The sequence below is a fragment of the Symsagittifera roscoffensis genome, chromosome 1 (genome assembly GCF_963678635.1).
Source record: "Symsagittifera roscoffensis chromosome 1, txSymRosc1.1, whole genome shotgun sequence".
Taxonomy (NCBI): domain Eukaryota; kingdom Metazoa; phylum Xenacoelomorpha; order Acoela; family Convolutidae; genus Symsagittifera; species Symsagittifera roscoffensis.
In genome coordinates, this window is record NC_087062.1 from 36552608 (window position 1) to 36580513 (window position 27906).

At 35.6% G+C, this 27906-nt stretch overlaps 3 protein-coding genes across 3 annotated transcripts in view; all 3 read left to right on the plus strand.

Moving 5' to 3' along the window:
* On the plus strand, positions 1 to 27346 carry LOC134843645 (uncharacterized; the record flags this gene model as incomplete). Its single annotated transcript, XM_063859842.1, is given in 6 exon segments — positions 1 to 552; positions 21784 to 21985; positions 25430 to 25572; positions 26519 to 26600; positions 26680 to 26749; positions 27026 to 27346. Coding segments are annotated over 6 exon segments (1017 nt in total). The 3' UTR covers positions 27123 to 27346.
* Positions 1671 to 9982, plus strand: LOC134843637 (uncharacterized). Its single transcript, XM_063859831.1, has 7 exons — positions 1671 to 1954; positions 2549 to 2989; positions 4151 to 4352; positions 8043 to 8185; positions 9131 to 9212; positions 9292 to 9361; positions 9638 to 9982. Exons 1-7 carry the CDS (start codon positions 1865 to 1867, stop codon positions 9849 to 9851), a joined length of 1242 nt encoding a protein of 413 aa, XP_063715901.1. The 5' UTR covers positions 1671 to 1864; the 3' UTR covers positions 9852 to 9982.
* The window catches only part of LOC134843655 (U6 snRNA-associated Sm-like protein LSm2), a 77872-nt gene continuing 66703 nt past the window's right edge, over positions 16738 to 27906 (plus strand). The window contains exon 1 of the mRNA XM_063859855.1: positions 16738 to 16758. The gene's annotated coding sequence lies outside the window, so the exon portion shown is untranslated. The remainder of the gene's footprint in view (positions 16759 to 27906) is intronic.

Consider the following 27906-nt stretch of genomic DNA (forward strand, 5'->3'; position numbering starts at 1 on the left):
CTTCTTTAACAATTGAGGCGCAAATTTACGATTTTATAATTGTTTAATTGTCCGCGGCATATATTTTTACACAAAGCAAAAAAGCTTGAAGCTGTTTGAACAGATTGTTCGTCTTCAAAATTACGTCAGATGTTGATTGTAAACTGGCGTTCAAAAGAGAACATCATAAATTATAATTGTGAACCGCCAAAAAAAGGTACGGCTATTCAGGCGCCTTGCTCGGCAACAAAGTCTAGATACAAAATTATACCACCACTTGCGACCAAAATTACAGACAATAATTTTATTTATAACACACAACTTAAGTTGAGTTCTCGTGTAGTAACTTATAACTGTTATAACATGCCCAACTCGGTGGCCAGTTCAAGAAGCGACGTGAGTTTGATCCCCACTATTTTGAACTCGAGGAAAAAACAGACACCAAATTTTGTGGCACAGAACTCAGGGCGTCTCTCAGTTCCTAAGAGGACTCCAACTCCTAGGTTCCAGCATACACCTGCAGTTCCAAGGAGTCGCCCTGCTTCAAGGATGTCTCACATGGATGAAAATTTTGTAAGTTTAAGCAAACACTTCATCAGATTCATTTAAAGAACTCATGTGAAAATCGATGTGGTCATTTTATTACCATTTAGCCGCAAGGGAATTGATCAACATACAAGCTGTTCAGATCGTTATGGTGAACCTGCACTAATGCACCCCTTCGCTTTGATATACTTGCTATTTTAGGATGTTTTTGCGGGCTGAGAAATGTTGCACCACGCTCAAGCAACTATCACCTTTCCTGGGCCTCGAACCATCGATTTTTCGATTTTGGGAGTTGGAAACTTTAGCCAGTCCCAAATTGGTTCATCAACTAATGTTGTCGCTATTAATTAAAATGAGCGGTTGTTAAGTGGTTACGTCTCCGCCTCTCAATCAAAAGGTCGGATGTTCGAGGACCGCCCTGAGCCGTACTTGTGGGTGATGCAACCTTACCCAGCCGAGAAAAATAGACAACAAAATTGAATGTAATTCTTAACCAGGGTCACCACTACGGTTCTCCAGCTCCTATGTTGGTCTTTTCGTTAGTAGATAAATCGTCTTAATTGTCATCTTAAATTGTCTAATAACCGAGCGTAAAATGGCACATTTTCCTTTCAAGTATGCACCATTTTTGATACGACGATGAAACTCGTATGTTTCTGGATGGAAGAATGATATTTTTCTCAGGTAAAAAAATATCTGATGCACAAAAAATAATGAGCTAACTTAACGCATGGCGATTTGATATTTGTGGAGGTTGATTGATCAAAATTAAAGCTAAAAAAGAAAGAGCCAAAAAGTTTGACCTGATGACAGACTATTTTGGTGCCTTACTTAGGAGACCTTATTGAATTCAGCTATGAAATCATACAAAGTTCCTTTTAGATGTTCCTCAACTTACCTTTTGGTTTGGTTTCTACAATTGCTGTTAATTAATTTATCAGAAATCATTTGAAACTAAAAATATATCCAGAAAAATTGGCCACAATAAACTTAGATGAAAGTTCAATGTTTTTTCTGTGGATACAGTTCATGTGTTTTGTGAAATATAGGTATCCACAATAAATACAGAATATTATTTGCAAGCCTTTTTACTAATTCATGACCTTCAGCCAGGTGTTAAGACGAACTGCATATAGCCAGGAAAAACTTCCATATAATTTCCACCTGCACGTCAAAACAAATATCCCTGAGATTGTTTTCATTTAATTTTCGTCAAAACATAATTTGGAAAACAATCAATTTCGTTCGTCCAATCGTTTTTCTCCGCGTGCAGCACCTTTTCAGCAAACGTTTTATTGAAAAATATTTTGACTGATTACTGTAAAAATTATCGACAAAGATGACAAACCCGAAAGATAACTCCTCGTTGCCAATTTTCGACAAATTCGAATTGATGGATAGTCACCAATCTCAAATTGCACGGGACACGGTAGTTTTTGGCAAATATGAAAATTAAAAAAAAACTCATTTCGCTGATATTTTAACTGTGATTTGAAATATAACGAGAACTAATTTTGCTTTAGATTTGATAAAAAAAATGGTGACGAATTTTTTGAATAGCGAAATTTTTTGGTCAAGCTGATTTGACAACTATGAAAAATACAACAGGTCGTTGTGCTAGTAGCACAAAATGTTGAGACCACAGAAGCTCAAATAGCAACAAAAACAAAAACAAAAAATAATAAAAATAATTTATTCACAAATATCGAAAGCTTTAAATGAGTGAATTATTACAAAGTCAATCTAAAATTTGCACTTGGATTGTAAATTTTTCTACACGTAATTTATTCTGAAACACGAAAAAGTTCAGAATATACATACTCGATTCATACAATCTTTTTTTTTCGAAATCCGAATCACGACCAAAATGGCTTTAAATTGATGCCATACTTGAACCACTAAGAGTTTTCTTGAGGTAGGAAAACCGATCGGCAAAAAAAGCTCAGCCATAACTCATTTCTACCCCTTTGGTGGGGTGGTTGGAGCAAAACCACGGAAAACCATAAAACTACCTGACGAAAAGGTGAACCGAAAAGACTACACCAAAAAGTGTGTGTCTCGTTCCTTGAGCAACCCCTGCACGTACGACTATAACATGCGAAGCACCGGAGCACCTAGTCACGTGAAAAACCAGCTGACATTCACAGGAGGAATCGCCAGCTTCATCGGAGAGCCGGAGCAAAGTTTCCGACGAGTTACGACTAATCCAACATTATCAACTGGTAGAAAAGACAGTCTAAATAAATCTTTGGATCTGACCTCCCAGTCGAAAGTTGCTTCAAAAATGGTTGATTTGGGAAGACGTGAAAACATTACGATGTCCGCAAGACCTTTCAATGAACTGTTGAACAAAAAAGTGACTTATAGCGGAAGCAATAAAAACGAAGTGATGCAAGGAAGACGAGCTGAACAAGCAAGAGTGACTGAAAATGTAACCAAGCATGTAACTGAACTTCTGGGAAAGGTAGAACTGAATTATTTGTTGGAATGTGTTCCCGTTATGAAAAAACGCATTGTTAATTTTTGGAGAACTTTCCAGTGCCAAGGAGAGCGTCATGTGACTATGATTTGATCTATTCTTTGTATTGTAGAAAAATACTTTTAAAACTCCAGAAAAAATCGATTTATCAACTGAAAAGGAAAATAACCACTTTTCTCAAAAGGAAAATAACCACTTTTCTCATCCAGCTAGAGGTTAATTTCCTTCAATCGAATAACAATTCCATTTTTTATTTTTGTACAGAGCAATTGTCCGCTTGGACTATTTTCGTCAATGCATCTCTCTTCTTGAACAACTTGAGTTCTTCTCAACTTTTCTGTTTTCTGCTGATAATTTCTATACAATTTCTCTTTTCCATGGTGACAAAATGCAGCTAAGTTAATTAATCAAGTACTGAACCAACCTTCATGACCATTTTTTCATAAATCATTTTTTCATTATTTAACTTTCACCACTTGCACGGCGATACCAGTTGCAGTAGCTGGGATCAAACTCTCTGCCATAAAAAAACCAAAAAATTTTGCTGTTTCGACGCACCTCTGCAAAGTTTTTGATTATTTCAAAATAGGTCCAACTTGCAATAGGTCAAAATAGGTCAAAATGGTGTCGTTCAAAATAGGTCCAAAATGGGTACGATGAAAAGAAAAAGTGTTCTCTCTTAAAGGTTTGTATAATATTTACAAAAAGCTAAATTTATAATTGAAATATAAAATTAGTTTTTTGTAAATATTATTCAAACCTTTAAGAGAAAACTCTTTTTCTTTTCATCATACCCGTTTTCACTGCATACAAATTCATCAAACGCTAACTCCTACATTCCAAACTTTTCTTCACACCGACTTGTACCCGGTTTGTTTCTTGAAAATGTTCTGTCTAGTTATGAATGCAAACTTCTCCCGTGATTACAATATCCTTTTAATGGCAATGACAGCCTCGCAAGTTCAGCAAGAATGGTCTCTTATAAAGAATGATCGCGTTGTTTGACGACAAGGCTATGCTCGTAATATATGCTAATTGTGTTTGTTCAAAAAAAAAACACTTTAAAGTTTGAAAGTTTGATTTCAAAAAGTAGTTCAAATATTTGCCGCAGATTCTTGAAGATCATTGAATAGTATTTGTTTTCAGGGTGGTCCGATAACTAATGGACTGAATGGTGTTGTCTCTAATGGTTTGGGAGATGGACAAACTGCAGATATAAAGGACTTGGTGAAAGATGCTGTGAAGGAGTATTTTGACAGTATGAATCTGCCCCAGCTAGCCTCCCAATCTTACTCACGCAGTCCACTGCAACAGAAGCCGCAGACGTTGGGCAACCCAGAGTTCAGAGGTCGGTTGAGCACATGAAAATACTTAGTGGTTATTGCAACTCCATTTCAATCGGGTTTGATATTTTGGTCTCCATCATCGTAAGTCTGGTTTTAATGCTAAAGAGTTGACCTGTCATAGATAACTATAAATGAGTCAGCAATTTTTCAGAAATCAACATTGCTGATTTTGTCCCTGGTCAACGGCCACTTATCCATGACCAGGAGAGATTCAGCTTTGTTCAAAGCTGGAGTTTCAGGGCTGGATTCGTGCTATTTAAGCGCTAAATCAGGGCTGAAAAACCACTGCAATAACCATGAACATCCCTGACTCTTCACTCATTCAATGCTAGTTCAGAGCTGAAACAACGCTGCAAAAATCCAAACTCTGTACATCCCTGCTTCTTCAGTAAACCTGAGCTAATCTAGACCTGGCGCGGATCTAGCAATTTCTCGAGGGAGGGGTTGAGCTTATAGAAAAATAAAAAGTTTTATTATAGAATTTTTCGGGTCAACCTAATTGATTTTCCGTACTCTCCTCTATCTAGAACCTATTTTTTTGAAAAATTTTGACTAAACAATTGTAACTTTTTGGCGCGCTCTTCCCTCTCAAAGTTATTATATGCTGGGATCAGCGACCCGAGTCGTCAGGCCAAAATTGCATGTCGGTATATAATACCGAATAGACGAGCCTTTGAAAGGTCAGAACCCATGAGATAGTTAGAGTCTATAGACTGAACAGTTGAAAAGATGACGCAAAGCGCGAATGTATTTTTATATTGTTGTGCAAAATTTAATAGATAGTTTTTTGAACTTTTTCTAATGCATGATTCTAGGCTTTGAAAGTTGTTTTTTTTGGATCCACTTACTTGATCATTGTTAGATTAAAACAGTCAAATAAAAGTGGAAAGAATAAGTAGGCCGTTTTATATACTGCTCGTATTTGATTTTTGGCAATGTACTGAATGGATCAATTAGCTTGCTTTGATTCAATTGATTTTGGGCTGATTTTTAGTCCAACTAATTTGCCAATTACGCTTTATAAGAACTGGATATATTAAAACTGCATCGAAATCATAATCAAACCTTTTTCAAAAGCTCTTCACCTTACAATACAGCAATCTAATTTGAAAGTCTGTTCTAATAATTTTGGGAATCAACATCCCGGGTTGAACTCCATAAACCAAAAATACTTATCTTACAGTTCCATACATCGAAACTGCTAATCATACAAATCCGTCATCAAATGCATGGAAAAATGCTAGTCATACAACTTTCATACAATTTCAAAAAATCATTGAAAAAAGATTCGAACTAGTTTTTGCGGCAATTTGAACCAAATAAAGCAGTCTGGTGATGAAAAAAAAACAATTTATCTTTTTTTTTTGGAAAAAAAATGGTTATAATACAATTTCCATATATAAAAATTGTACGACTTGACTTTTTTTGATGGCGACATCAATAATTTTTCCAATTTATATTGAAATTTCCCCAAAAATTATCTTCGAGTTTTCTTAACTTTTTCTGTATCATGGGAGTTTTACGAAATTGTATGATACGCATTTTTCATATATAAAAATTGTATGAGAAGCATTTTTGGTCAACCCGGGATATTCCTCCAAAACTGATATTTCATAGATTTCTGCGGAATTCAAACTAAAAGAGGGACACATTTTCTTGCGAAAACTCTGGACTACAATTTAAGTGAATAGAGTGTTTGTTTGTATTGATTCCAGAAAGAAATAACTTCTTTCGCTAGTGACTCACTTTTTACTGTTTTATGTTTTTTCTTATCCTCGTACAACCTTGTATAGTAAAAAAAATTCTCGGCATACTTGGATATATTTTTTATTTTGGCACTTCTGTACTGAACCACGATAATCGACATAAATTATAAAATCCGTTGTTTGGCCAGTTGCATTTGCCGATAAAATATTATTATAATTTTCCTAGGATAAAACGCAACCAAAAAATCAAATTCAGGCAGCGTTAGTAGGCAAGCATAGTGGCCTAAGCTTGAAGCGACCCAGCTTCTCTCACATTCGGTATTGTGCGCATGAATCAATGTTTTCGCATTTTGATTTTTCAGCTAATTGAATGTGGGTCTACACAGAAACTCATATAAATGAGTGAGTTTTGATCTTTTTTTGTATGATAGAGCAGAACTGAAAGTAAGTTTTTCCAAAAAAAAAATTAATTGGAAAAACTTTCAATATTTTGTTCCTTTTTCTTGCAAATATTTTAAAAGACTGTAGTTGTTTAAAACTGTTCAAGAGGCATTGAATCCAGTCAAACAATTCAAAGCGTTTCCCCTATCAATTCTTTTTGTTTTGAGTTTTGAAAATTCCAAAAACTTAGCTGAGAGCCCAATTTTCCTGCAAACTTTTTTTTCATCAAACTCCTAAGAATATCCTCAAACTCAGGAAAATAAATAATTTCCCGGGTCGACAAAAATTTTTTGTTCTACATTTTCATACAACTAAAAAAATGTTAGTCGAACATTTTCACACAATTTAGAAAAAATATTGTATGAAAATAGTAAAATGAGATTTTTTACGACACAATGATTAAATATAAGCCTTTTTTGCTGATCTGGAATAAATAAGTTTTTGCCATGGCTTTACATGAAAGTTACATGCTTTCTGATTTCCCTCCACAAACACAATGATCAAGGAACTTCTAACATAAGAAAACCCCGTGTGTAAGCGGCAGTTACCACGCAGCTAAATTGCATTTGGTAATCCTGGCTATGTAAGTAAAGGTTTGGGTTTGATTCAAAATCATATACAAAATTCTAACTTTTTGTTTATGGCTCTAGAAAACTTCTACTTCAAAAGTTAAAACATGGCCTATTTTTGTTTAGAGTAATAGGTTTATCTTAGCATATAAAAACCAAAAAAAATTATTTGTCTCACAATTTTTGCTTTTAGTTTTTGGATTTATTCAGTGAAAAATTTAGCTTCAACTACGTTATAGTTACAAAACAACAAATTTTCAGGCAAAATATTTATTTGAGCTCAGAAGCGAATTTGCAATAAAAAAAGCGAAAACTGCCACGTTGTTGACATCTAACTACGACGGCATCAAACATGTTTTATAGTTATTGCCAAATAATTGGCAATCTTGTTGACCTTGAGCAGTTTAATCGGTCAAAAACTGTTGAAGTTTAAGTTAATTAGTTTTTCGGATAATTAATTAGTGGAAATCAGTAACAAGATGAAAATATTTTGCTTTGCCAACAATATAGCATTAGGTATATTTCAATTTTAAACCAATTCAAGATAATTTTTGCATTGTAAACCAATTCAAGCTTTTTTTTCATAGAATTCATCTATGAATTTGTATCATTGACTTTTCTTGTTTGAACGTCTACACGGCTAACTATAAATTTTTGAAGTCATTTGGTCTTTTTGGTCAAAAATCTGCTCACTATATTCAAGAATAAACAATTAAAAACGCATTATACTAGGAAATAAAAAAACTTGAATGCTCGTCTTCATCTGAAAAATTTTATTCATTTTCGAAGAGGGGTTCCAAATGTCGTGTCTATCTCTGAGTTTTCTCTGAGAGTGGGGTTGGAGCTTATACGGGCTGATGTACCAGGAAATGTATATCTGTAAGACCACTAGTTAAATAATAAAATTGCATTGTAACAGCGGGAAATGTTGAAAGGATCTAATGTGTATTATACGATAACCTCTGCAATTGCATAGGCTACAATGAGTCTGGCGAGGAGGTGTGGGCGGTGGTGAAGAAAGACCCCTTTGCAGAACTTGGGCTGATGAATACAAGTGCATCCAGACCAGGAAGCAGAATGATGGCTTTGAGACAGTCAGCGCCTCCCAACTCATTCCAGGTTGGTGCTTGATGTCGTTAAATTATGCCAATTATTCACGAAAACAAGTCATTTTTTCTCTTATAGCCATTATTTAAAACGTTTGTTCACAGAGCGATACCTAAACAACGGTATTGTCAATAAAATATTAACAAGACTGCTCGTATCAGGGCGAAGCCCTGAATGTTCCGACTGCCTTTTAAGGTTTATGGAGCAGCAGTAATAACATTTAAAAAATTAAATGAAATAAAAATAAATGAAAATTTTTTATTCTAAATTTTTTATGAAAATCATCCCCCCACACGCCAAATAAAGTACGAAAAGATAGATTTCGTTCCTTGTAACATATCAATTATGACAAATAAGCTTCGTTAAACCAATTTGGAACGATTTATAAGACGGATTAAACCTCCGCTTACGCGTTAATAGCGCGAATTATATCGCGCGTTAATTGTCCCAAATTGGTCAAAATGGCCAAAAAGGCAATCATTAAACCATAATAACTTTACGAAAAATGATCACAGGTGAAATATCTTTTCAAATTTAAGCTCAGGACAACAATACCTTTTGAATGATATAAAAAAATCCGTCAAAAATGGCTAGTTAAAAAGTCGAAATTTGTCTGAAGAAAAAAAAAACCCACCCCGAGCACAAATATTCCGTTACTTTCGTATCGAAAGTCGGAACAATAAAATTTTGGTTTGAACTGAAGCTTATGAATAATTTCCGAAAAGTTATCGCATAACTTCCGTCAGGCAAAGAACCATTCATTCCTACAATTTGCTTTTTCTAAGCACTTTAAAATTTTCAAGATAAACAAAATGGATGCTCAGCTCGGTGTTCGTTGAGCTGAAATGCTCTTCAGTAACCACTCCAGACACTATAGAGTTTGTAACTTAGTCTGTAGCTATGGTAAATGAATTCAAGTTGAACAAATTGTGCTTGTTCAGCTGGCTGTCTTTTCAGAGATCCCAGAACCAGCTGTGGAACAATGATGGCGACTTCCAGAATAGTCTGAACAGCTGGGCCATGGCTGCTCCCAGTCACGGTAAGAGCATAGCAATCTCAGCATAGCAATCTCAAATATACAGCAATAATAAATGTCTCTGATCTGAGTTTTCATTTAGAGCGGGAGATAGTGAAGAACCTACTGAAAAGACTGAATGGAGGCCAAACTCCTGCGGAATTTGCAAACAGGTAATCATAATTATTCAACCTATCAGGTTTTGAATTTTCCAAAAATAACCTAACAACTGTAATTTTTAAATTTAACCGTTCGCAAAAACATTTTTTGGCTATTAATGATGATTAAAGCAAGAATTAAATAGCTTTTATCTAATTATAGCCACCAGCAAATTATAGCCCTATCATAAAGATTCCTACTGTAGTGGGGCGATCTATTTTTTGTGACAAGGCGGGGAGTGGGAGCTATAGTTGCAAAGCCCTGAAATGTACTATTTATATTCATCGTAGACCTTCGCGACGTGCTGCTAGTGCCACACCCGTGGAACCCTACCAATACCAGTGTGATCTGAGCATGTTCTCCAACCCGCCCTTCAACCCCTCCAGACACTTCACCATAAATCCAGAGTGGACCAGCGAACGCCTAGAGGTCAAGAAGATCCCAGCTGCCCATCTGCACCCGTCGGCTACTCTGAAAAACAAACTGGGACTTCTCAGAAGCTGATCTAATAGAAACGAGAAGACCAAAAATAATAAGTAAAGCTAAGCTATGGAATTAAAGACACGCAATGAAAAATTGAATTAATAATTTTAAAAAATGCTTCGCTAATTTAGATCCAAATGATCGTTTTTAAAAATCATACAGGAATCAAGAACAATCTGTTGTTGCGACCACAGCTATCTTCTTGAATGTTTCAGCAAAAAAGGTTAAAATAATTAGTATAAAGAAATGTTTCAGAATTGGTGTTTTTTGGTCAAAAGAGAAGTGAGATATTGAGCTGCAAGACTTAGCTCCTCGTATCTCAGTGAACATATGTTAACTCGAGTTTAAAAATTCAAGGTGAGTGATATGATAAAAAGGAGAAGAGTCTGGGGCTGTGCAAGTATCTTAGAATGCTTCAACCACACTTCGTGTGGCTTGGCAGAAAATTATAGATGAGAAAAATTTTCCAAACAACGCTACAATGGCAAAGAGTATGATGATATAAACCAAAAGTCAGTTGATAAAGGATACACTCAAAAAGCGATGAAATAAAATTGGTTTCTAGTTAATTTGATTTCAAATGTCAGTTGTTAAATAAAATCTCTTTCGAGTCACAGTCGTTTTTACCTATACGCTAAAAACTTTTGGAAATTTTTGGAAAAAGAGTTTTTGAATTATTATGTCTATTTGAACGGTAAAAAACTTTTTTTTTTTCAAGTGTATCTTCGTTAAATTGCTTTTTTGTTTTTCCCTATTGAGTTATGTCCAGGAGTGGCTCACTCATAAAGTAATTTCAGATAAGATATACCATCTGTTCATCACGCTATCTTATTTTTGGTCGGATAGATTCGTGCAACTTCTTAGTCTAATACCAATCCTAATCTTACTCTTATATCTCCTAGTCTCAATAGATCTATTGTATACTGGTATCTGCGAGTTAGATATCAGGAACTGTCTCAAGGGAGAAAACTGTTTTCTAATAAAATTTATTTTGCCCTGGTGCTGAAACTATGAATAGCTTCAGCGTTACAAATAATTGTAATTGTTAGTTATGGATCATGATTGGTAAGTTAGAAACGTTTTAAAGAGATAGTTTTATCAATAATATAATTGCATATAAATACTAGTTTTAAACTGATTCCACCCATCCAGGGCTTAGAGAGTTTTAAATTTTAAAGCCTATTGCAGTAAAGAACGGATGGAGAGATTTCTTGTTACTCTGACCAATTTCTTTTTGAACCAGTGACTGCGTGAGAGAAGAGGGAGAGAAAGTTGTTCGTGTTTTGGAGTAGATGTCTTCATAGAGAGTAGGGGGAGTCTTGTTCGTGTTCAAGAAGTGGGTCTCGTTTAGCCTATATCGTCTTGAATGATTGTGTCAAGCAGTCAAGAATTGAGAATGATGCAGTGATGTGTTGATTTCGTTAAGCTAGAGAGAGGCTACGTGAAAGATGAAGTTTGACTTCTCAGTGTGAACTGCCAAGTGACTTGGATCGGTATGTGAAGTCAACATCGAGTTGGCCATTGATCTTCTTTAATGTGTTGCTTTGCTGCGATGTTGGGTCCACACTTCGAGTCCTGTGAGGGTTGTGACTACGGCAACAAACCAACAGATTTGCCATTTCACAGTCGGATTGTTGTCGAATTTTTATCTCGTATTGCTGATCGATCCGGTTGCTCTAAGAATTCTTCTTACATTGCATTTTAAACCTATATCTTGTTAATGAGATTAGTTTTAGTTATGATATTTATTAGTTGTTTTCGCATCAGCGTTTTTGTTTAGTTTCGGTAATTTTAAAGAGTCGCTCAAACTAGAGCAACTCTCGTCAAAAATTGAGTGCGTGTCGTAAGCGTGGCTAAAGCGCGGTGGGTTAGGCCGGCTATAGAGCATGCTCAGGACATTCTAATGGGTAGTGAGGCCATTTGAAGGGGGGAATATATTTTCCGTCCCTGTGAGCAGAATCTCTTTTCATGTTCAACTTTTTGCTCTTTTTGTCAGGTGTTTTCTCTTTTTTGTTTTTGGCTTTGTCCTTTTATCAAAAACAGATTGTTTTATTTTGGGTTTTCATTTTTACATTTTGGTGTTTTAAGTGGTTTCAATAAAACTTGAAATTCGTTTAAAAAGAATAGTTTTCTATTTTCAATCTGCGTACCTTGGGATTGTTTTATACATTCGGTTCGTTTTTGGGTGTTAGTAAGCTGCGTTGGTTAGCTTTAAAGTACTTATAATTCCTTCTAACCGTGTTGAAGGAAAGTTTGAATCGTGTGAAGCCAAGTTAGAGTTGTTATCAGTTACTGTTGAAATCGAGTTTGGCGAGTTTGGTGAAATGTGGGCGACTAAATGAAAGTATTCAGTTAAAAAAGAAGCTCAAATAAAAAAAGTGAGTTTCTTGTATTCATTTGCTTTATATTGGTTTACTACTTCGTTTTTTTTTCTAAAGAATTATTATTTTATTGCAATTTGTTTTAAACTTTTTTCACTTGAATAATTCAGTTTCACTGTTGGATTAAAACGTTTAAAATTTAAATAAATTGTTTGTTTTTTGTTTTAGTTTTATTCTCTTAGATAAGTGATTGGTGAAATTTAAAAAAGGAAAATGAAAAACAAGTGTAATAAGGGTGAGTTTTTTGTTTCATTTCTATTAGTAACAACAGTATAATTCGTTCTTACGAGGGTTCGGTTTTGGGGGAAAATCCATGGTGGAAGATAGGCTTGATAACGACTTTAGTGCGAAGCAGAGGCCAAAGAACTTCAAGCGCTCTGATGATGTCCACTTCTTCGATAATTGTTGAAAACTAATGATTCGTGTTTTGAATTAGTTTCTTAAGTTTATGATTAAATTTAGTACTGTGAATGTGTTCGAGCAGGGTTATTTCAATGGGCTGTATATATTCGTGGGTGTTTTGATGGTACGGTCGATTAGAAAGGTGTTAGTCAGTGGGCAAAATGTATACATCTGTCGGACGGGATCAGAATTACGGAGGATGCCGGGTAAGTTAGTTGGTTTGATGCAATATGGGAAATTCAAGAAATATGGTAATGTGTACTTTTAATTTATGAACATAAAATGATTAAGTGAGTTACGGTATGGTGAGTTGGTTATAAAGTGTTTTTGAATGAATCTATAAAAAAAGTACCTACGTGTGGGTTAGTTTTGTTTTAAGCATTATTTCATGTGAGCAGTGAATATCTCTTACTTTTGGTGTAAAGAAGTAAAATGTTGGTGCGAGAGCACTGGTTGAATTTATTCAAAAAACGGCTCACAAGCGTTGGTGTTTGTTATTGCATGAGCAATTATCAAACATCTCATTAGTGCTATCTAGACGGAATATATATTCCGATTTAATGAAAAGTTTTTCTGTTTGTTGAGGATTAGTGTTTGGATGTCTGTGTTTGTATCTTCCATGTATCTAGTGAAAGTATGATTGAAATACTTTATAGAAACCCGATTAGCGCTTGATGCTATGAATCTAATTAGTGTCTGATTTAAGCCGATGGTAGGGAATTGATTTTCGAGAAGTGGATTGGTGAGTTGGTGAATGATGGTAAAACAGAGTTCACTATTTTCGAGGTTGTTTTTTCAGGGGAAATTTTAATGGGTTAGTAAAACTGTAATAGGTGATCCAGGAGAGTGTGGTAATTAGCACGTTTTCATCAACGAAAGGGTTCAGTTGGTTTGCATTGTATGTTGTATAGTATGTATATCGGGGGAAAATGGTAGGTTGTGAGGTAAAAGCTCTGGGGTTTTAGTGTATTGTGGGTGGTGGGAATATAATCGGGATGAACGTGGACGACTAAACGGTAATTAAGGTGTGGTATTAAGATGCTTTAGTTTAAAAACTCTTTGTGCTCTAGTCGGTGCAATATTAACAGAATCAGTTGAGGTATCCAATGTTGTGGCTAAGGGGTTAGCTGGTGATTTGTTAATCCGTTATTTGTGTCATTTGGGTGTTGTTGTTAAGTTATAAAGTTACTAGTTCAAGCTCAAGATGATTGTCGTTCATGGGGCTAGATGCGTCGGGTTGGTTACTTGACATTGGGTAAAGGTTAGGGGTAGCTACAGTGTATGAAGAGGGGGAGGGAGAGATTGAAGTGGGATGCTCGGAAACAGAGGTTTGGAAAGGTGGTTGGGAAAAGTTTTTAAGGCTAGGTTCTGAGTCAAGGAAATTGTCAGACTTTTCTACATCAGAATTATTAAAGTTAGATATGCTGTTAAAAACTGTTTGGATTGAATCTTCTGAGTCTGTGCGTGGTTAGAAGAAAAACTGAGTAAAGGAGAAGAGGTGAGGTCTGAGAGTGAAGTTCGAGAGGAATGGCGTTGGAGGTTTGATGGATAGGAAAGGGAACGTTTGGGGTATTCAATCTGTCGGCTCATCGTGGACTAAAAAGTTGATTGTTTTGAGAACAAACATTTTTTGTATGTGGTTGATCAACAATTTTTCACAGGTGTCGTCAATTTTTGGTTGATAAAGTGTTATATGAAATATTGGACCTCGTGGGAAATTACTACCTTGAGAGGTTTGTTCAGTAGTTACGAGTGTGTCATATAATTTTGTGGAACTAATAATAAAGGATGATTATTATGTAGGCTGTGTCCATATGGTGGTGCTGTAGGTGTTGAAATTGTATTGTCTTGTGGAGTGTCATATGTGTTTGGTTTTGTAGACACCTTTTTTTTACATTCGCTAATCTGTGCGTCAAGGAGGATTTTTTAAAAATTGTGTCGGAAAATATTCTAAGAACTCCTGCAAATAGAGTGCTTGCTACGCTTGCTTGTCTTTTGACTTGTGTATGTATTGTGCATGTATTATAGTTTCCTTTTATGAGTGAAAATAGAATACCAAAAAAACTGAACATTGCAGGTAAGTTAGTCAATTTTTTATATATATATATAGTAGGTCCATCCTAGAAAAGCTAGGATTTCGTTTTTGATATTGACACAGCAAAAAACAATAGTTGGCGAAAAATCTAGTGGACGGTGTTTTTCACCGTTAAAATATATATACTCTGTATTTTTCTGAGGTAACCGCTGTAGTCGTGTCCATAAATATCTGAGAAGCCTCCTGTTTCAGCTAGTTTTCGTAAATTTTGGTCAATTGATTGTCTTTGTGTTGTATCCATTTTAGTGAGAATTTCTTCAAGTTGTTGTTATCGAATGAATGTGATGTTGTGTGTCGGAATTAAATTGAAACGTTTTGATTGTAGGTCGATCTTTGGGTTACGAGCAATTGCACGCATCTCGGATAAAATTTTCTCTAGGGGTGGCATTAGTGTACGATATGGAGTGAGAAGATAAAATTTTAATATTTATCTTCGTTTGGATTTAGAAGCTGTACTATGTTGTGGCTATTTTCAGATCCACACTGGACAGCTGAATCACCAAAAAAGGTGCGTCGTGATAGTGTATCTACAAAATGTTCTTTATTTTCGTATAATATAGGGATTCGTTGGTAACATCTTTTGTATTCAAAAACTTAAAGTGGTGAAATTTAAAGTGGTGTGTAATACTAAAGAATGTTTCCTTCATAGTCAATAAAGTTAGAGCGGTTGCCTGATTATAGGTATCCTGCGTATGATATTTTAAGTACACCTAAAGAGAGCAATTGTATATTTTGTATTTTTTCAAATTCACATAAGTGATGGAGTGTTTCTATTTCGGAGAGTGACTTTTTTTGAAAAATTCTACCTGATGTATAATCTAATTCATATCAAGAAATATATCGTTGTGGGTTGCACCTAAACAGGTGTTATTCATTAGTTAAAGTTCTTGTAATCGTTAAATATCTTTATTTTCTGGATAAATTTTTCCGCCAGTGTTTCCTGTGTTTTTGTATAATGTTACTGGAAATTGGATTTTTTGACTTCTTCATTTTGGTATGAATGTGCTGCATCAATAATTAATTTGCCTGTTTTCATGTCAAAATCTGTGGCTTATTCGACGAGAGTTTCTGAACTTTGTGTTTTGAAAAGTGGTTTGGAATTTTACATGCTACTTTCGTTTCAGGGTATATTTGAAAACGTGTTAAAAAGTATTGTTGTTCTGAGCTCAAGTTTCAAATTTATTTTTTTCTTTTGATCGTTTTTTGTAGAGTTTCGAAGATTTAAAAATCGCCAAATTGTCTTTTTTGCGAGATTTAGCTAGCTGTATAATTCGAGCTATTGACCCGCGTAAACGGAGTTTTAATCTGTCTGACTGGTTTCCTACTGGAGTAGTGAGTAATTCCGTTCTAGAGTAGTGACTACTGGAGTAGGACTAATTCCGTCTAAGGCTGGAGTAGTGACTGTTGGAGTAGGACTAATTCCGTCTTACTAGTTTCGCAATTCTTTCTGGAGGGTTTTTTTCACATTTCTCTATTTTGCTGACAATCGTCATCAAGGCCTCGTCCATCAACCTTTCATTGCTGGCTACTGGCGTTATTAGAGGCTGATAAAAACAAGATCAATGTTAAAACGGTTTCGTCAATTCGACATCATCAGTAAAACCTGAAAAACCAAAACACAATCGTAAACGATGCAACATGTAGAAAGAACTAACTTAAAAAAAATAGCACGAAAATGGAATGAAAAATTGAGTTCAAGATAACAATAGTGTTAAAACATTGAGACTCATTGATACTGCTATGTGACATTCGACCAGAATGTGTCAAAATGCAAGTTTGAAATCGAATTTTTATTATAGCATCTGAATGAGAAGATTGACGATTTTAACACATTAGTGGTGTTAATCGTTCATTTTGACAAAGCGGAATGGTTAATTTGGACTGACATGTTATTTTTTTAAAACTCGTTCAAAAAGAAAGACACGTGACAACGTCGAAATTTCGCGACAACTGAAAACTGCAAAAAGAAACAGAACAGCAGAATTCGTTGAGAAAAACGGTGAACGTTGAGAAAATGATTAGCCTAATTGTTGTGATAAACTTATTAAATAGATTTCCTTTCTCCGTATACAAACTGTGTATTATATGCCCTAGACTTAAATCAAAAATCGCATTATTGAACGGAAAAATAGCGAAGTCCTGCTGCTCTAGGTGTTGCAGGTGAAGATTTATGGTCCACTTTGTTGACGCAAGCTCTTTTCGTGCGGCCATCGACGCATCCCCTAGAAATTTCCAATAGAAAATATTCCCCATCCAGACATTAGTAGGAGGATTGAGCATCAACCCTGCCACAAAAAAGAACTACCACTCAATCCAGAAGAATGAAAACAAACTTATTCTGTGGCACGACTTGATCAACAATACTGTGGCCCCCCACCACAGCAACAGCTGGAAACCTTGTTCAGTAGAACTACTGCTTTCGAATCTCCACGGACTGCGTCACCGGATCGAAGCAAAAGTATACACAAAACGAACCAACACCACAGACATACTCAAAAGATTGAGAACATTGGACATCCTCATTATCCCAGTAAGAAAGTTACTAATCCACAAGAAAGAGAAAGAACAAAAGAATCTTGCGAGATTCGAGGCAAATTCACCCGTCTTGAGAGACTAATCAGATCCGTCTACCGAAGTAAAAATAATTTGAAAAAATAGTCTTGAAAAAACGGTCAAAGTCCGCTACGAAGTAGTCAAAGAAACAGTCAACGTCGAAGTGAAGGTTGAAAAAGAACAGCAAAAAACAAAAAAGTAAGAAGCTTTTTCTGAAATTACAAGGGTAGCTTCTTAGGAATTAATTGTCTTAGAGCGGCCCAGTAATAATCAGACTAGAGCTTAGTGTTTTTGAATGAAAAACTAGGGGTAGCTTGTTGAGACTTCAGTGTCTTAGAACGGCCCAGTATTTTTCGTGAAGTTGATTTCATTAGGTAACTTCTTGAGACTTAAGTGTCTTAGAGCGGCCTGATAAAATCAAACTTAATGTGACTCCAAAACAAAAAAACTAGACGCAAAGGGACTGAATCTGTGAGTGAAATGGACGCTTGACAATGTAAAACGTGCAAAAAGACCTATGGTAACATCGATGATGAGGTAATGGAGTGTGATAAATGTCATGAACACATTTGTACAAATATCCCTGACCAAGTCTACGATAACATATGTCAACCAGAAGTCATCTGGTGTTGCAGTTCCTGCACACCGAAGGTGAAAGTTCTAATTGAAGCTGACAAGAATCCAGAACCGGTTACACTACGGAGCGATCTGGACAAAACAATGGCGAACCTAACCCACATGATGAACGACTTCTACAAGTTTGTAGCAGGACCAAGAGCCGTGAATCAAACTGAACAGAAACCATGGGACATGGACTAACAACCGAAAGTCAAGCCACTAAAAGAAATTATAATGGAAGCATCTGAAGAGCAAAAAAGAGAGAATACGACAAAAGAAGAAATAAGAACTTGATAATTTACAAAGCACCTGAGAAAACCCACCAAGACGGACATAACAGAAAGATAGAAGACAAACAACTGATAGAAACATTTCTAGCATCGTTCGAAAAGGGAAACAAAACAGCCACAAATTTTGTCCGACTTGGGAAGAAAAACGATGAAGCCACGACAAACAGACCACTGCTAGTATCCTCTTTGATAACGAAAAAGATGTAAACGAGATAATGAAAAACTTGAATAAATAAAAGATGCCGAATATAAAATCAAAAACCTGCGGATTGGCCCAGACAGGAGTCTCAAGGAACGAGAAGAAGTCAGAAGATTGATAGCAAAGGCAAAAAAACTTCAACGAAAAGGAACAAGGAGACTACGTGCACCTTGTGAGGGGGTTGCAAATAATGAGAATGAGGAAAAACCTCAAACTGGTCTTTATTAATCTGGTACCCAAACATAGACATATTAACTCAAGACAAACTGCACGAAATCACGTGGAGAATGAATCAAGAAAAATTCAAGCCTGATGTCATCGCTATAGTGGAATGCAAACCGAAAAATTCTCGCGCAGAATGGAATCCAGTATGGCATAAAATCCAATACTATAATATAAAATCAATAAATATGAACCCATCTGATCAAGGACGCGGAATTTTAGTTTATATTATGAAAACATTGACTACTCCTTGAACACAAATAATTCTTCTTTCTATGAAAACTTGTTTTTAAAAATTAAAATTGGCGGGAACATCATCAACCTTGGTGAATTGTATAGAAGTCCAAACTCAACTAAAGAAAAAAACCTCCAACTAAAAAATTTGATCGCCAATTTGAACGAGACACAATCAAATGACTCAACGCTAATAGTGGGGGACACAAATCTACCAGAGATAGATTGGGAGGCCATGAGTACATTAAAATATGAAAATAGCACTGCGTTCACCTTTATAGAGGCAGTAAAGGACGCACTACTAACAAAACATATCAAAGAGCCTATGAGGTTTTTTGGCAGAGACAAGGCATCACTGCTTGATTTTGTGATATCAGATATAGTCTTAAAAGATCTAGACACCACGTTAGAGGCACCAATCGGAAAAAGTGACCACGTCCTTTTCAAGATAGATGTGCCATTAAAAAAGGTTAAATCGAAATGTAAAAACCGCTGAAACTATGAAAAAGGAGACTAGCATTGGATGAGAAACCATCTAGCTGACCCAACGGTTCAGTTAAATACATGGGAAAAACTGAAAAACTGCATGAGAGAATTAGTCGAAAAATTCGTGCCTTTAATTAAGATACACAGCAGTGGCAACAAAATGCCACTAGCAAGGGCGGTGCGCATGAAGATAAAAGAAAAAAAAGTCTGGAAAACATTCAAAAACTATGAAACAGCCGAAAATTTGACCAAATATAAAACCAAACGAAATGAAGTTAGATCGGCCACACGACCGGAGGCACTCACACGTGAAAAAGAAATATCATCAGAAGTTGAAACTAATCCGAAAAAGTTCTGGAGTTACGTGCGCCAAAAAACTACCATAAGAGAATCAATCCCCGCTTTAATAAAACCAAATGGTATGCTATCTGATACAGACGAAGAAAAGGCAGAAGTGCTCTCGAACTTCTTTGCATCGGTTTTCACTGACGAAACCCCGAGTTACTGGGACATCAGCCCTCCAGCAACCGCCAGCATTGATGACAACCTGGAGCTAACAATGAATGACAGATCCGAGAATGACAGATCCGAGAAGAACTCAATCGCTTTGAATGACAGATCCGAGAAGAACTCAATCGCTTTGACACTTCAAAGTCGCCTGAACTAGATGGAATTCATCCTAGGGACCTCTTTGAATTACGAGAATTCATCTTAAAACCACTTTTGATTATTTTCCAAACCTCTTGGGAGACAAGCAAATTACCCGAAGACTGGAAAATGGCTAACGTTTCTGCAATATTCAAAAAAGGTAAAAAATCGATGGCATATAACTATAGAACAATCAGTTCAACATCAATATGTTGCAAGTTGTTCGAAAAGTTTGTGCGAAAGCATTTAATGGATCATTTCAATGAAAAAGATCATTTCAATCTTACAGCTCCTGAAAAGAAATGATGACTTCGTCAGGGCAATGGACGAACATGAAAATGTCGACGTGGTACACCTGGACTTCAACAAAGCTTTCGATTCGGTACCACACAAAAGGTTGATCGGAGTTCTTAGACAGTATGGAGTACTTGGAAGCACCTTGAACTGGATAACAAACTTTCTTTTGGGACGACAACAGAGATTGGTAATTAACTATTCAAGATCCGCGTGGCAGCCAGTAAAAAGTGGGATACCCCAGGGTTCAGTACTCGGCCCAGTACTGTTTTTAATATACATCAACGCAATGCCGGATAAAATAGCGTCAAAAATATTTATATTTGCTCACGATGCAAAATTATACCGTCAAATTGAAGACAAATTGGACCAAGCATGTCACTGAACTTCTGCGAAAGGTAGAACTGAATTATTTGTTGGAATGTGTTCTCGTTATGAAAAAACGCATTGTTATTTTTTGGAGAACTTTCCAGTGCCAAGGAGAGCGTCATGTGACTATAATTTGATCTATTCTTTGTATTGTAAAAAATATTTTTAAAATTCCAGAAAAAACCGATTTATCAACTGAAAAGAAATTAACCCCTTTTCTCATCCAGCTAGAGGTTAATTTCCTTCAACCGAATAACAATTCCATTTTATATTTCTGTACAAAGCAATTGTCCGCTTGGACTATTCTCTTCAATGCGCCTCTTTTCTTGAACAACTTGAGTTCTTCTCAACTTTTCTGTTTTCTGCTGATAAAATCCATTCAATTTCTCTTTTCCATGGTGACAAAAATTCAGCTAGTTAATTAATTAAGTACTGAAACAACCTTCATGATAATTTTTTCATAATTCATTTTTAACATTTAACTTTCACCATTTGCACGGCGGTACCAGTTGCAGTAGCTGGGATCAAACTCTCTGCCATAAAAAAACCAAAAAATTTTGCTGTTTCGACGCACCTCTGCAAAGGTTTTGATTATTTCAAAATAGGTCCAACTTGCAATAGGTCAAAATAGGTCAAAATGGTGTCGTTCAAAATAGGTCCAAAACGGGTACGATGAAAAGAAAAAGTGTTCTCTCTCAAAGGTTTGTATAATATTTACAAAAGCTAAATTTATAATTGAAATATAAAACTAGCTTTTTGTAAATATTATTCAAACCTTTTAGAGAAACCTCTTTTTCTTTTCATCATACCCGTTTTCACTGCATACAAATTCATCAAACGGTAACTCCTACATTCCAATCTTTTCTTCAAACCGACTTGTACCCGGTTTGTTTCTTGAAAATGTTCTGTCTATAGTTATGAATGCAAACTTCTCCCGTGATAACAATACCCTTTTAATGGCGATGACAGCCTCGCAAGTTTATCAAGAATAGTCTCTTATAAAGAATGATCAAGTTGTTTGACGACAAGGCTATGCTCGTAATATATGCTAATTGTGTTTGTTCAAAAAAAAACACTTTTAAGTTTGAAAGTTTGATTTCAAAAAGTAGTTCGAATATTTGCCGCAGATTCTTGAAGATCATTGAATAGTATTTGTTTTCAGGGTGGTCCGATAACTAATGGACTGAATGGTGTTGTCTCTAATGGTTTGGGAGATGGGCAAACTGCAGATATAAAGGACTTGGTGAAGGATGCGGTGAAGGAGTATTTTGACAGTATGAATCTGCCCCAGCTAGCCTCCCAATCTTACTCACACAGTCCACTGCAGCAGAAGCCGCAGACATTGGGCAACCCAGAGTTCAGAGGTCGGTTGAGCACATAACATAAAACTACTTAGTGGTCATAGCAACTCCATTTCAATCGGGTTTGATTGTTTGGTCTCCATCATCGTCTGGTTTTGTTGCTAAAGAGTTGACCTGTCATATATAACTATAACTGAGTCAGCGATTTTTCAGAAATCAACATTGCTGATTTTGTCCCTGGTCAACGGCCACTTATCCATGACCAGGAGAGATTCAGCTTTGTTCAAAACTGGAGTTTCAGGACTGGATTCGTGCTATTTAAGCGCTAAATCAGGGCTGAAAAACCACTGCAATAACCATGAACATCCCTGACTCTTCACTCATTCAATGCTAGTTCAGAGCTGAAACAACGCTGCAAAAATCCAAACTCTGTACATCCCTGCTTCTTCAGTAAACCTGAGCTAATCTAGACCTGGCGCGGATCTAGCAATTTCTCGAGGGAGGGGTTGAGCTTATAAAAAAATAAAAAGTTTTATTATAGAATTTTTCGGGTCAACCTAATTGATTTTCCGTACTCTCCTCTATCTAGAACCTATTTTTTGAAAAATTTTGACTAAACAATTGTAACTTTTTGGCGCGCTCTTCCCTCTCAAAGTTATTATATGCTGGGATCAGCGACCCGAGTCGTCAGGCCAAAAATGCATGTCGGTATATAATACCGAATAGACGAGCCTTTGAAAGGTCAGAACCCATGAGATAGTTAGAGTCTATAGACTGAACAGTTGAAAAGATGACGCAAAGCGCCAATGTATTTTGCCAATTACGCTTTATAAGAACTGGATATATTAAAACTGCATCGAAATCATAATCAAACCTTTTTCAAAAGCTCTTCACCTTACAATACAGCAATCTAATTTGAAAGTCTGTTCTAATAATTTTGGGAATCAACATCCCGGGTTGAACTCCATAAACCAAAAATACTTATCTTACAGTTCCATACATCGAAACTGCTAATCATACAAATCCGTCATCAAATGCATGGAAAAATGCTAGTCATACAACTTTCATACAATTTCAAAAAATCATTGAAAAAAGATTCGAACTAGTTTTTGCGGCAATTTGAACCAAATAAAGCAGTCTGGTGATGAAAAAAAAACAATTTGTCTTTTTTTTTTGGAAAAAAAAATGGTTATAATACACTTTCCATATATAAAAATTGTACGACTTGACTTTTTTTGATGGCGACATCAATAATTTTTCCAATTTATATTGAAATTTCCCCAAAAGTTATATTCGAGTTTTCTTAACTTTTTCTGTATCATGGGAGTTTTACGAAATTGTATGATACGCATTTTTCAAATATAAAAATTGTATGAGAAGCATTTTTGGTCAACCCGGGATATTCCTCCAAAACTGATATTTCATAGATTTCTGCGGAATTCAAACTAATAGAGGGACACATTTTCTTGCGAAAACTCTGGACTACAATTTAAGTGAATAGAGTGTTTGTTTGTATTGATTCCAGAAAGAAATAACTTCTTTCGCTAGTGACTCACTTTTTACTGTTTTATGTTTTTTCTTATCCTCGTACAACCTTGTATAGTAAAAAAAATTCTCGGCATACTTGGATATATTTTTTATTTTGGCACTTCTGTACTGAACCACGATAATCGACATAAATTATAAAATCCGTTGTTTGGCCAGTTGCATTTGCCGATAAAATATTATTATAATTTTCCTAGGATAAAACGCAACCAAAAAATCAAATTCAGGCAGCGTTAGTAGGCAAGCATAGTGGCCTAAGCTTGAAGCGACCCAGCTTCTCTCACATTCGGTATTGTGCGCATGAATCAATGTTTTCGCATTTTGATTTTTCAGCTAATTGAATGTGGGTCTACACAGAAACTCATATAAATGAGTGAGTTTTGATCTTTTTTTGTATGATAGAGCAGAACTGAAAGTAAGTTTTTCCAAAAAAAAAATTAATTGGAAAAACTTTCAATATTTTGTTCCTTTTTCTTGCAAATATTTTAAAAGACTGTAGTTGTTTAAAACTGTTCAAGAGGCATTGAATCCAGTCAAACAATTCAAAGCGTTTCCCCTATCAATTCTTTTTGTTTTGAGTTTTGAAAATTCCAAAAACTTAGCTGAGAGCCCAATTTTCCTGCAAACTTTTTTTTCATCAAACTCCTAAGAATATCCTCAAACTCAGGAAAATAAATAATTTCCCGGGTCGACAAAAATTTTTTGTTCTACATTTTCATACAACTAAAAAAATGTTAGTCGAACATTTTCACACAATTTAGAAAAAATATTGTATGAAAATAGTAAAATGAGATTTTTTACGACACAATGATTAAATATAAGCCTTTTTTGCTGATCTGGAATAAATAAGTTTTTGCCATGGCTTTACATGAAAGTTACATGCTTTCTGATTTCCCTTCACAAACACAATGATCAAGGAACTTCTAACATAAGAAAACCCCGTGTGTAAGCGGCAGTTACCACGCAGCTAAATTGCATTTGGTAATCCTGGCTATGTAAGTAAAGGTTTGGGTTTGATTCAAAATCATATACAAAAAGCCTAACTTTTTGTTTATGGCTCTAGAAAACTTCTACTTCATAAGTTAAAACATGGCCTATTTTTGTTTAGAGTAATAGGTTTATCTTAGCATATAAAAACCAATAAAAAGTATTTGTCTCACAATTTTTGCTTTTAGTTTTTGGATTTATTCAGTGAAAAATTTAGCTTCAACTACGTTATAGTTACAAAACAACAAATTTTCAGGCAAAATATTTATTTGAGCTCAGAAGCGAATTTGCAATAAAAAAAGCGAAAACTGCCACGTTGTTGACATCTAACTACGACGGCATCAAACATGTTTTATAGTTATTGCCAAATAATTGGCAATCTTGTTGACCTTGAGCAGTTTAATCGGTCAAAAACTGTTGAAGTTTAAGTTAATTAGTTTTTCGGAAACCAATTTCATGTGTGGAAATCAGTAACAAGATGAAAATATTTTGCTTTGCCATTAATATAGCATTAGGTATATTTCAATTTTAAACCAATTCAAGATAATTTTTGCATTGTAAACCAATTCAAGCTTTTTTTTCATAGAATTCATCTATGAATTTGTATCATTGACTTTTCTTGTTTGAACGTCTACACGGCTAACTATAAATTTTTGGTCATTTGGTCTTTTTGGTCAAAAATCTGCTCACTATATTCAAGAATAAACAATTAAAAACGCATTATACTAGGAAATAAAAAAACTGGAATGCTCGTCTTCATCTGAAAAAATTTTTATTCATTTTCGAAGAGGGGTTCCAAATGTCGTGTCTATCTCTGAGTTTTCTCTGAGAGTGGGGTTGGAGCTTATACGGGCTGATGTACCAGGAAATGTATATCTGTAAGACCACTAGTTAAATAATAAAATTGCATTGTAACAGCGGGAAATGTTGAAAGGATCTAATGTGTATTATACGATAATCTCTGCAATTGCATAGGCTACAATGAGTCTGGCGAGGAGGTGTGGGCGGTGGTGAAGAAAGACCCCTTTGCAGAACTTGGGCTGATGAATACAAGTGCATCCAGACCAGGAAGCAGAATGATGGCTTTGAGACAGTCAGCGCCTCCCAACTCATTCCAGGTTGGTGCTTGATGTCGTTAAATTATGCCAATTATTCACGAAAACAAGTCATTTTTTCTCTTATAGCCATTATTTAAAACGTTTGTTCACAGAGCGATACCTAAACAACGGTATTGTCAATAAAATATTAACAAGACTGCTCTTATCAGGGCGAAGCCCTGAATGTTCCGACTGCCTTTTAAGGTTTATGGAGCAGCAGTAATAACATTTAAAAAATTAAATGAAATAAAAATAAATGAAAATTTTTTATTCTAAATTTTTTATGAAAATCATCCCCCCACACGCCAAATAAAGTACGAAAAGATAGATTTCGTTCCTTGTAACATATCAATTATGACAAATAAGCTTCGTTAAACCAATTTGGAACGATTTATAAGACGGATTAAACCTCCGCTTACGCGTTAATAGCGCGAATTATATCGCGCGTTAATTGTCCCAAATTGGTCAAAGTGGCCAAAAAGGCAATCTTTAAACCCTAATAACTTTACGAAAAATGATCACAGGTGAAATATCTTTTCAAATTTAAGCTCAGGACAACAATACCTTTTGAATGATATTAAAAAAAATCCGTCAAAAATGGCTAGTTAAAAAGTCGAAATTTGTCTGAAGAAAAAAAAACCCACCCCGAGCACAAATATTCCGTTACTTTCGTATCGAAAGTCGGAACAATAAAATTTTGGTTTGAAGTGAAGCTTATGAATAGTTTCCGAAAAGTTATTGCATAACTTCCGTCAGGCAAAGAACCATTCATTCCTACAATTTGCTTTTTCTAAGCACTTTAAAATTTTCAAGATAAACAAAATGGATGCTCAGCTCGGTGTTCGTTGAGCTGAAATGCTCTTCAGTAACCACTCCAGACACTATAGAGTTTGTAACTTAGTCTGTAGCTATGGTAAATGAATTCAAGTTGAACAAATTGTGCTTGTTCAGCTGGCTGTCTTTTCAGAGATCCCAGAACCAGCTGTGGAACAATGATGGCGACTTCCAGAATAGTCTGAACAGCTGGGCCACGGCTGCTCCCAGTCACGGTAAGAGCATAGCAATCTCAGCATAGCAATCTCAAATATACAGCAATAATAAATGTCTCTGATCTGAGTTTTCATTTAGAGCGGGAGATAGTGAAGAACCTACTGAAAAGACTGAATGGAGGCCAAACTCCTGCGGAATTTGCAAACAGGTAATCATAATTATTCAACCTATCAGGTTTTGAATTTTCCAAAAATAACCTAACAACTGTAATTTTTAAATTTAACCGTTCGCAAAAACATTTTTTGGCTATTAATGATGATTAAAGCAAGAATTAAATAGCTTTTATCTAATTATAGCCACCAGCAAATTATAGCCCTATCATAAAGATTCCTACTGTAGTGGGGCGATCTATTTTTTGTGACAAGGCGGGGAGTGGGAGCTATAGTTGCAAAGCCCTGAAATGTACTATTTATATTCATCGTAGACCTTCGCGACGTGCTGCTAGTGCCACACCCGTGGAACCCTACCAATACCAGTGTGATCTGAGCATGTTCTCCAACCCGCCCTTCAACCCCTCCTGACACTTCACCATAAATCCAGAGTGGACCAGCGAACGCCTAGAGGTCAAGAAGATCCCAGCTGCCCATCTGCACCCGTCGGCTACTCTGAAAAACAAACTGGGACTTCTCAGAAGCTGATCTAATAGAAACGAGAAGACCAAAAATAATAAGTAAAGCTAAGCTATGGAATTAAAGACACGCAATGAAAAATTGAATTAATAATTTTAAAAAATGCTTCGCTAATTTAGATCCAAATGATCGTCTTTAAAAATCATACAGGAATCAAGAACAATCTTTTGTTGCGACCACAGCTATCTTCTTGAATGTTTCAGCAAAAAAGGTTAAAATAATTAGTATAAAGAAATGTTTCAGAATTGGTGTTTTTTGGTCAAAAGAGAAGTGAGATATTGAGCTGCAAGACTTAGCTCCTCGTATCTCAGTGAACATATGTTAACTCGAGTTTAAAAATTCAAGGTGAGTGATATGATAAAAAGGAGAAGAGTCTGGGGCTGTGCAAGTATCTTAGAATGCTTCAACCACACTTCGTGTGGCTTGGCAGAAAATTATAGATGAGAAAAATTTTCCAAACAACGCTACAATGGCAAAGAGTATGATGATATAAACCAAAAGTCAGTTGATAAAGGATACACTCAAAAAGCGATGAAATAAAATTGGTTTCTAGTTAATTTGATTTCAAATGTCAGTTGTTAAATAAAATCTCTTTCGAGTCACAGTCGTTTTTACCTATACGCTAAAAACTTTTGGAAATTTTTGGAAAAAGAGTTTTTGAATTATTATGTCTATT

Coding starts and splice junctions, on each gene's coding strand:
- LOC134843637 (XM_063859831.1), top strand. CDS start 1,865: ATGACAAACCCGAAAGATAACTCCTCGTTGCCAATTTTCGACAAATTC. Junction 1,955..2,548: donor CTCAAATTGCACGGGACACG/GTAGTTTTTGGC, acceptor CCTGACGAAAAG/GTGAACCGAAAAGACTACAC. Junction 9,213..9,291: donor CATGGCTGCTCCCAGTCACG/GTAAGAGCATAG, acceptor GTTTTCATTTAG/AGCGGGAGATAGTGAAGAAC.